Source organism: Salvelinus namaycush, chromosome 2, assembly GCF_016432855.1.
Source record: "Salvelinus namaycush isolate Seneca chromosome 2, SaNama_1.0, whole genome shotgun sequence".
Taxonomy (NCBI): domain Eukaryota; kingdom Metazoa; phylum Chordata; class Actinopteri; order Salmoniformes; family Salmonidae; genus Salvelinus; species Salvelinus namaycush.
The window spans coordinates 31,373,272-31,384,149 of record NC_052308.1 but is presented as its reverse complement, the minus strand read 5'-3'; the positions used below and the strand labels follow the sequence as shown (position 1 = coordinate 31,384,149).

The window sequence follows — 10,878 nt, the reverse complement described above, 5'->3', positions numbered from 1 at the left end:
GCTTTAAAGCACTTACGTGTATGGTATATAATGTACTTATACTGTAGATGACATTCTGTTGGAGCCTCCACAATATAGGGCACATTTGAAAATGTTTTCAGGGCTGATTTCATTTAGACCAGTCTGTTTGCTGGCATACTGTAAAATATTTGCAATCCTTCAAGTAAAAATCATCAGCAAGAGCACAATGCAGCCTCACATATTTTAAAGATTTAACTGTTTCCCATTTGGATTGCTGGTTCCGCAAGGTTCTCCCAGAGACTAATCCTTGTGACTAATTGAACTCATGTGACCTCAGGGACCAACCTGGACTCAGGGATAGATGTAACATAGTAAATGTAAAGCCAATACACTCCAATTAGTATGATATGCTATGTTTAATATAGTATGTGTTAATTTGTGGATGTCCATCATCCATTTAAAATGATATGTTACGAATTGCAATTCGTATGATATGTTATGAAATTCAATTAGTACAATATGTTATGAAATGCAATTTGTACAATGAGCAAAACGTATGATATGTTACGAATTCAAATTTGTTGTGGCTACCGTTAGCTAGGTGGCTAGGGGTTATGGGTTAGGGTTAGAGTTAAGGTTAGGAGTTAGGTTAAAGGGTTAGCTATCATGCTAGTAGTTGGAAAGTATCTAAAAGGTAGCAAGTAGTTGCAAAGTAGATCATTCGATGAAGTTGTCCGTGATGAGATTCCAACACACAACCTTTGGGTTGCTAGATGTTCTCTTTATACACCCAACCCGACTAACAACCCACCTGTTGTTTTTGCCTTAAGTAACATTGTGTCTTATGTAACTATACCAAACGCAACACATCATACTAATTTTAGTGTCCTGGATTTACGTTTACTATGTCATGTCTAGTCTATGAGACCAGGCTGCAGAGATGCATAAAGCATTTCTGGTCTATATTTATCCTCCTGAGACCCAGCAATTCATTTTTGTCTTCTCTAGTGGACATCAGTTCTTGGACCGTATCTCTGAGGATATAAAAGCCACTGTATTAAGTCATGTTTTCCCATTGAGAGGACAGTCTGGGCTTTTCAAAGATATCACATGTGCAGGATGTGTGCCCTTGAAAACTTTATCTTCCTGGCTCTTAAAAAAATGGCTGCCATCAAAATTAGCACATTCATTTTCATTTTCATGAGTTTGATATTCAAATTATTTCTAGAAGGTGAGTATCTCAGGAATAGTTAAGTGAGTTATTAGAACTGTGTAATAATTTTTCAACTGCTTTTCAACAGCTTATCTGTCACGCTCGTCATAATGATTGGACCAAGGCGCAGCGTGGTATGTTTCCATCCTTTTATTTGGAATAGAAAACTCAAAGGGAAAAAAACAATAAAGCGAACAAACGAAACGTGAAGCTCAAAATAGTGCACACAGGCAACTATGCCTAGACAAGATCCCACAAAGCACAATGGGGAAATGGCTACCTAAATATGATCCCCAATCAGAGACAACGACAAACAGCTGCCTCTGATTGGGGATCATACCAGGCCAACATAGATATATAATTCCCCTAGATAACCCACCCTTAATCACACCCCGACCTAACCAACATAGAGAATAAACAGCTCTCTATGGTCAGGGCGTGACAGTACCACCCCCAAAGGTGCGGACTCCGACCGCAAAACCTGACTCAATAGGGAAGGGTCCCGGGTGGGAATCTACAGTCGGGGGCGGCTCCGGTGCGGGGCGAAGTACCCACTCTGCTCGTGGATACGTCATCTGAAGAACCGGACCGTGGGTTGTTGCCGGAGGCTCCGGACCGTGGATCGTCGCCGGAGGAACCGGACCGTAGATCGTCGCCAGGTACTCCAGATCGTGGATCTTCGCCAGAGGAACTGGACCGTGGATCTTCGCCAGAGGAACTGGACCGCGGTACGTCGCCGGAGGCTCCGGACTGTAGATCGTCGTCGGGGACTCCGGACCGTGGATCGTCACCGGAGGAACCAAACCGTGGTTTGTCGCTGGGGACTCTGGACCGTAGATCGTCGCCGGGGACTCCGGACCGTGGATCGTCGCCGGGGACTCCGGACCGTAGATCGTCGCCGGAGGCTCCGGACTGGGAACCCTCGCAGGTGGCTCTGGACCGCAGACCGTCGCTGGAGGCTCTGGACTGCAGACCGTCGCTGGAGGCTCTGGACCGCAGACCGTTGCTGGAGGCTCTGGACCGCAGACCGTTGCTGGAGGCTCTGGACCGCAGACCGTCGCTGGAGGCTCCGGACTGTGGACCATCTCAGGAGGTTCCGGACTGTGGACCGTCGTATGTGGTTCCGGACTGTGGACCGTCGTTGGAGGTTCCGGACTGTGGACTGTTGTTGGAGGTTCCGGACTGTGAAATGTCGCCGGAAGCTCTGGACTGGGAACTGTCGCCGGAAGCTCTGGACTGGGAACTGTCGCCGGAAGCTCTGGACTGGGAACTGTTGCCGGAAGCTCGGTGCGTGGGGCCAGCACTGGTGGTACCGGGCTGGTGACACGCACCTCAGGACGAGCGTGAGGAGCAGGCACAGGACGTACTGGACTGTGGAGGCGCACTGGAGGCCTGATGCGTGGGACCGGTACAGGTGGCACCGGGCTGATGACATGCACTCAGGGCGAGTGCAGGGAGGAGGCACAGGACGTACTGGACTGTGGAGGCACACTGGAGGCCTGATGCGTGGGACCGGTACAGGTGCCACCGGGCTGATGACACTCACCTCAGGGCGAGTGTGGGGAGGAGGCACAGGACGTACTGGACTGTGGAGGCACACTGGAGGCCGGATGCGTGGGACCGGTACAGGTGCCACCGGGCTGATGACACTCACCTCAGGGCGAGTGCAGGGAGGAGGCACAGGACGTACTGGACTGTGGAGGCACACTGGAGGCCTGATGCGTGGGACCGGTACAGGTGCCACCGGGCTGATGACACTCACCTCAGGGCGAGTGTGGGGAGGAGGCACAGAACGTACTGGACTGTGGAGGCCGGTACAGGTGGCACCGGGCTGATGACACGCAACTCAGGGCGAGTGAGGGGAGGAGGCACAGGAAGTACTGGAGCGAAACTATGATGTGGGTGATCGGGAGCTGTTGGCTGTTGTCAAGGCTCTGAAGGCGTGGAGGCATTGGCTTGAGGGAGCTAAACACCCTTTCCTCATTTGGACTGACCACCGCAATCTGGAGTACATCCGGGCGGCGAGGAGACTGAACCCTCGTCAGGCAAGCTGGGCCATGTTTTTCACCCGTTTTGTTTTCACCCTTTCCTACAGACCAGGTTCCCAGAATGCTAAGGCAGACGCACTGTCCTGGATGTATGACACAGAGGAGCGGTCCACGGATCCCACTCCCATACTTCCGGCTTCTTGCCTGGTGGCACCGGTGGTATGGGAGGTGGACGCGGACATCGAGCGGGCGTTACGTACAGAGCCCACTCCCAACCAGTGTCCAGTTGGGCGTCTGTACGTTCCATCTGATGTCCGCGATCGTTTGATCTGTTGGGCTCACATGTCACCCTCCTCTGGTCATCCTGGCATCGGTCGGACAGTGCGCTGTCTTAGTGGGAAGTACTGGTGGCCCACTTTAGCTAAGGACGTGAGGGTTTATGTTTCCTCCTGCCCGGTGTGCGCCCAGTGCAAGGCACCTAGACACCTGCCCAGAGGGAAATTACAACCCCTACCCGTTCCACAACGGCCGTGGTCACACCTATCGGTGGATTTCGTGACGGATCTTCCTCCGTCACAGGGAAACACCACGATCCTGGTTGTTGTGGATCGGTTTTCTAAGTCCTGCCGTCTCCTTCCTTTGCCCGGTCTCCCTATGGCTCTACAGACTGCGGAGGCCCTGTTCACCCACGTCTTCCGGCACTACGGGGTGCCTGAGGATATAGTTTCTGATCGGGGTCCCCAGTTCACGTCTAGGGTCTGAAGGGCGTTTATGGAACCCCTGGGGGTCTCGGTCAGCCTCACCTCAGGTTTTCACCTGGTTTTCACCTGGCAGGTGGAGAGAGTTAACCAGGATGTGGGTAGGTTTCTGCGGTCCTATTGCCAGGACCGGCCGGGGGAGTGGGCGGCTTTCATCCCCTGGGCAGAGATGGCACAAAACTCCCTCTGCCACTCCTCCACTAATCTATCTCCTTTTCAATGTGTACTAGGTTATCAGCCGGTCCTGGCACCGTTCCATCAGAGCCAGATTGAAGCACCTGCGGTGGACGAATGGTTTCGGCACTCGGAAGAAACATGGGATGCTGCCCGCGGCAGAGGGCGAGCGCAGACCGCCACCGCAGTGAGGCGATCGGGTCTGGCTCTCGACCCGAAATCTACCACTTCGCCTGCCCTACCGGAAGCTGGGTCCGCGGTTTGTGGGGCCATTTAAAGTCCTGAGGAGACTGAATGAGGTTTGTTATAGGTTACAGCTCCCTCCTGATTACCGTATTAACCCTACGTTCCATGTGTCTCTCCTCAGGCCGGTGGTGGCTGGTCCGCTCCAGCAGTCTGAGGTGCGGGAGGTTCCTCCACCCCTCTGGACATCGAGGGGGCCCCGGCGTATACTGTGCGAGCCATTATGGACTCAAGGCGTCGGGTGAGGGGCCTTTGGTACCTCGTGGAATGGGAGGGGTACGGTCCGGAGGAGAGATGCTGGGTGCCGGTGGAGGACATCCTGGACCCTTCCTTACTGCAGGAATTTCACCGTCTCCATCCGGATCGTCCTGCGCCTCGTCCTCCGGGTCGTCCTCGAGGCCGGTGTCGGCGCGCTGCTGGAGCCGCGCGTCAAGGGGGGGGGGGGGGGGGGGGGGGGGGGGGGTACTGTCACGACTTCCGCCAAAGTTGGTGCTTCTCCTTGTTCGGGCGGCGTTCGGCGGTCGACGTCACCGGCTTTCTAGCCTCCACCGATCTACATTTCTTTTTCCATTTGTTTTGTCTGTATTGTACACACCTGGTTCCCATTACGTTTTTATTATTTCCCTATTTAACCCTCTGGAGCCATCATGGTTTTGTGTGTGTTTATTGTTGTCAGTTGTCTCGTTTATGTGATTCTGGATTTTTTGTTGTTGTTGGAAGATTATTTTTGAGTAAAGTTACTATTATTACTCATCTCTGTGTCCTGCGCCTGACTCCGCCTTACCCACATCACCTAGACTCTGACAACTACAAAGGACAAATTTTACTTACAATATAAGATAAATAACAATATATTGTATTTCTTTAACTCTCACCCCAAACACTTATGTAAAAAAAAAATCCTAATAAATCCTAACTTTTTAGGGGGTGGGGTAGGGGGTTCAGAGGATAATTATAGTAGCCTATGCCCTAGGGATAAAATTTAAAAAACGGGCATGTTAAGTACAACAAAAAAGAACACAAATATTTGCACACATCTGTCATGTATTTAATATTGTGTACTATTAAATACATAGCTCTATGAAAGGCTACATTTTTATGACCAAGTTGACCTATTTTAATATGCAATTTATGCCACCGATGACTATCTGAATCTATTTCTATTCAGTCCAGCGCATGATACAGCATGTCCAGATGTGCATAGTAAAGAGGTGATGATTTGTTAATTCACTTGCTCAGATCTCAAACTCGGATTGGCTGCTTCAGAGATGCAACGCTCTAACTGGCTGGAGAGCGCATGCTGGAAAAGAAACGAATCAGACAAAGTCACTACACTTCACAGTGCGCCTTCAGTCCCGAGGATTCATACCAAGAGCTGTGCGCAAAATTTACTTACTTATGGGAACATATCAACCCTTTATGGATTCATGTCAAACTGGATGCAACGTGCCATATCAAATGTGAGTATTAACAGACTAGTTCAAGTGGATTATAGGCTACAATTATGATGGATTTCGCTCTTACTGTATTTTAGACAAAAACTTGCAGGAATTGATCTCCTCCTATTTTCTCTTTTAGGAGTTAATTGTGACGGTCACTCTAAAATAAATAAAATGGTAAGTATTTTTCCATTCTGTAACCTAACCATACATTAGATTGCCAAACAATACAGTACAGTAGTGGGAAATGGCACTGAAATTGGTTTGTACACAGTCTGCTCAAATTGTAATTGTGCGTAAAATGGCAATGAATTAGATCAACTATAGGCCTACCATATTTAAAATTAAATAGGTAAATTGTATTTCAAGATACTAAATGAAATGTCAGTCCCGGAAATGATGGGGTTTTATACCAGCATATCGGGACAACATCTGCAAGGGAACAATGCTCTGTGCAAAGACGGCGTTATCACGCATAATGTCTGACTAGATACCCAAATGCATCTGCAGAGGGATGCTATGCCATGAGTCGGGTAAACAAACACATGGCAGTTAGTTAATGTACTCTATATCTATGAGCCAGATGGGTGTCTAAAGTGTTAGATATACTTTTCATTTTCACTGTATGAAAAGGGCATCATAATTTCCTGTAATTGTAAAGAGTATTTTCCTTTGTGGAGGGCTACAGTATCTCTTGAAACTATAGATGTGATTTTACCACTTTGTCCATTTTGGCAACAAAAAAACTATCCCTGCAGGAAGGTTATTATAGCTAAATTATAATGTTTTATATAAGTCAGACTTTTATAGGCAATTTTTGTCTGTTGTGTCTGAGTGTACCACACAACCTGTGTTGTGGCTGCATTCTCAAATTCCCACTCTATCTAACTTTGTTGTGATGAAAGCAAACAGAGGCAGAAGGTCTTAGCACAGGGCCAAATGCTTCAGTGGACAATATAGGAGTTTGGGCTCTTACCAACTGCATGACAGGGCATAGGGTCACACACACTGACAGAACAGGAAAGAGAGGACTATGGCGTGAACAGAACTGTTCATTCACTGGATGTGACCTCTATGGCCAGACATAAATCTGTGTCTCAGAGGGCTCCATGTTTCTCCTCCTCTGGTCTGCTAAACATTTCTCACCTCACTGTCAGATCAGTCCCCCATGAAGGTATGGAATGTAAAGGTACAGTGGCCAAGTTCGAATACCCATACTATTGTACTACATACTTAAACTGCATACTATTTAGTCATTGTCACATACTATTTAGGACATACTGTTTAGTCAAAAGTATGCAGTATTCCATGGCTGCAACGCAGTAGCAGCTCCTGATTGGCTGAGTAGGTGTGGCGGGGCCGAATGCGGGTGGTATTTAGTTTAAAAGCTCTGACTAAGCCCAAAAGAACAAGAAACACTTTTCAGTGAGAAAACAGAAATCCACTTTGACAAAGAAAAAACTGTTTTCAAAGATGTAGCCTATGATGCAATACTCCTGATCATTTTAAGGAGAACAAAAACTACTTAGCCTACATTTGAACACCATCGCAGAAGCTTCGGGCATCTTCGCAATTAAGTATCTTAGTTATGTTGTTGTCTACTTGAAGAGAACTAGGGCCTATCACTCACAGCCCAACTCTTCCAATGCATTGTGGAAAAGTCTGCATCGAATTTTACTAGATGAAGAGCCGAAATGATTATATCATTCTGGCATTTAAACCATACTAAAAAAAAAATCGAATACTATTTGAATGCGTTGTGCGTGATTGCGTTGTTTCCCGCTATTCATTCAATTCGGTAGCGAATCCCCATATCTAATTGATCAGCTGTTGCCAAAGCCGAAATTAGTATGACATCCAGACATTTAAAGTATAATACATTTTCAACATTTTTGGAAACTTAATATTGTCATGCTATTTGGTACTGTCGAAAGGTATTATCCCTGTCATGAAAGGACTTAACGGATCCTCTCAATGTTTTATTTTTAACTAAGTTAACATTTCTGTCAGTACTACATGATTTACTCTTCTATCCAACTTTTTTAAGTATCAGTTTGTGTATGTTTTGTAGGCCACCTTTTTCAATCAGAGGTAATGTCGTACGTGGTTCGCGCACCGTTATGCTCAGTCAACCCTGTTTGATTTTGAGTGTGGACGCTGCTCACTGGTTGGTTTGGACCAATCGGAGTTGGTCCCTGTGAATCAAAGGGAGAGGAAATGAGAGTATATGCTCTTTAGTGTGTCACAGCTGACTTCCATATGCAGGCATCCCTCACCCTTAAAGAGACACACACAGTTATACCTACATCCTGTGCCTGTGCCAGAGAAGCCTCAATCCCCATGCAGATCACCCTTTGAGCAAGGATCATCAACTAGATTCAGCCACAATTTTTTCTTGAGCAGATGGTCAGGAGGCCTGAACATAATTACAAATCATTTATATACTGCAAATTGACCGCAAGAAGCCAAAACATATATAATATTTGACTAAAACATAATTATTTCAAACCATGCTAACAGTTGTATATGATCACATATATCTCTCTATTATGCGTGGGAATACTTTGGAACAGATTTCCAAAATGTAAATCACTTGGAGCTGATTTGCTGGTGTTTTTACAGTCTTTTATGTCCAACAATAAAATTCAACTTTTTGTTGTGGTTGCTAAAACAACTTGGGTGGATCCATATGAAAACTGGTCAAGTGTGGTGTGATAGTTATGTATCTGAGAAGGGTGCAGGACAGTTGGAGCAGGGCAGGTAGAGCAGGACAGGCAGAGCAGGACAGGTAGAGCAGGACAGGTAGAGCATGGGTGTTGTTTACCGCTCAGATGGATGTTTGAGGGGAGTATTTACGTCCGTTTGGCAGTGTGAGTTCAAGTTTACAAAAGAGGCGTAGCTCTTCCAGACAGTCGAAACTTATCAGCAGTCACCCACTCTTCAAGTCTGAGCCTGTCCTACAGAGCTGGTCTCCACTATAGTCACCAACAAATGCAGTGTGCTTATTAGAAAGAGTTCAGCTCAGACTTTGTTAAGAATGTTCGGTCTATCAAACATCTGCAGCAGGCTGGACTTTATTTAGACATACAACATGCATTGTGTGATTTTGTATTCACAGGCTTAATAGAAAATCTTTGCTACCACAAAATAATAGCACTCAACCACTGACTGTGTTTTCTTTATCTAAACATAGTAATGTGTCAAAGTGTGTGTGTACCAGCCTATGTCTGACTGCGTCCCTTGTCCCTCCCAGCTGTGTCTGCGTGACTCTGGAGATTGCCTGCGGGACCAGATGCACTACATGATGAGGTCCCTGCAGGACCTGAAGCACCTGAGAAGGACCTGCCCTGCTGCTGCCCCTGCCATCACCCCTGCCCCCACCCTGGTCCACCGCTCTGCAGTGGCACGAGCCTGCTATCAGAGGGCACTGCAGCGGGAGCGCCGTACCCGCCTGCGCATCTCTGACGCCAGTACGGCCAGCACCTACGATTCAGCCTGCTGTCTGGCCAGTCCTCTGGAGGAGGAGGATGCAGGCAGCCGGCTGGGTCTGGGCCTTGGTCTGGGTCTGACCTCCCCCAGCAGTGAGAAGAGTCTGGAGTTTGACTCTGGCTACTCTGAAGCCTCCTGGCAGGACGAGGCCGTGGTGCTCAGGAGGACCAGGAACGTACGGGTGTCCTCCTCCGCCTGCCTCCGAACCAACCAGGCACCCAGTGGCCTGGTCCGGCCCAAATCCACATCAGACGCCTGCCTGGAGAGGTGGACCTCATTCGAGGCCAGCGACCCAGAGGACTGGACCACGTCACTGCTGACACGGGGACGGAACAGGCAACCTCTGGTACTGGGGGACAACAGCTTTGCTGACCTCATACAAAACTGGATGGACCTACCGGACTGCCCTGAACCAGCAGAACTGAAGCCCATCTCTGGCTTCTTGGTCAACATGAGGCGGAAAATAGCTGGGATGTCAAAGAGTGTAGAGGGGAGGGTGAGGATGAGGTCCTCAGACTCTTCTTCACATGTGAGTCGGACAGCCATGGCCCCCAAACGACTCTCCTGCCCCCTAGGGGTGCAGGCCCCTGCCCCACGCCAGTCCCCCTTCTTCCACCAGTCCCACTCTGGCCTGCATGAACTAGACACAGACTTCTATCAGTTCACTGCCCTCATGAAGACTGGCAGCAGACAGCCTATTATCTGTAATGACATCATCAGCTACATCTGACACCAGGTCAGCGACTAACAGACACTCATTCTAGGCAATGGACAATCCCCAAAGTCACTATTTTTATATGATAAATGTTATCACTATGTTCTGACTATATACTGCCAAAAATAAAACAAATGTTTTGAGATTGGAAATATTTGTTGTGTCAATGACAAATTAAACTATAAGATACAGGCTTTACAGTTGCTGAATACCAGTCAGAAGGAGGTATCAGACTGAATGGAGAGCTAGTCAAAGTGAGGCCAGAGTATTTAGCCTGCTGTAGTCACCAGAGATGAATGAATGTCAGTCAGAGTGACAGGCGCTTCACTACTCACTGCACACACATGATCAAAGACATATTTTACTACCTGCTGTGGGAAAAGGAACACAAAGTAGGGTTTAATTACGTTGTTAATTAGAATCATATTGAAACTCTAGGCAAATAGCGTAGAGAGTGGTGGGTATCATGCAAGCTTGAGAAGATAACCCATTTGGACCATTTAGTCACTGACCACTGTTTATTTAAAACCGTTTTTCTCGTTCAAGTTATGTAACAATTTAATGATAAAATGAAAGTCCAAAGTTATCACAAAGATATCTTTACAAAAGTTGGAATGCATTATATTTTCCCAGGCCTCTTTCATCTCATTTAATCCCCCAGTGCCTTCAGAAAGTATTCACACCCCTTGACTTTTTCCACATTTTGTTGTGTTATAACCTTTTTTGTGAGATTTTGTGTCACTGGCCTAAACAATACCCCATAATGTCAAAGTGGAATTGTGTTTTTAAATTATTATTTTTTAATTAAAAATGAAAAGCTGAAATGTCTTGAGTCAATAAGTATTCAACCCCTTTGTTATGGCAAACCTAAATAAGTTCAGGAGTAAAAATGTGCTTA

General features: G+C 47.3%; 1 protein-coding gene across 1 annotated transcript; it reads left to right on the top strand.

Annotated features, from left to right (window-relative positions):
- The first annotated feature begins 5,699 nt into the window (after positions 1-5,699).
- Positions 5,700-9,995, top strand: LOC120025335 (PAK4-inhibitor inka1-like). Its single transcript, XM_038969861.1, has 3 exons — positions 5,700-5,797; positions 5,916-5,953; positions 9,030-9,995. Exons 2-3 carry the CDS (start codon positions 5,951-5,953, stop codon positions 9,993-9,995), a joined length of 969 nt encoding a protein of 322 aa, XP_038825789.1. The 5' UTR covers positions 5,700-5,797; positions 5,916-5,950.
- Positions 9,996-10,878: the final 883 nt, after the last annotated feature.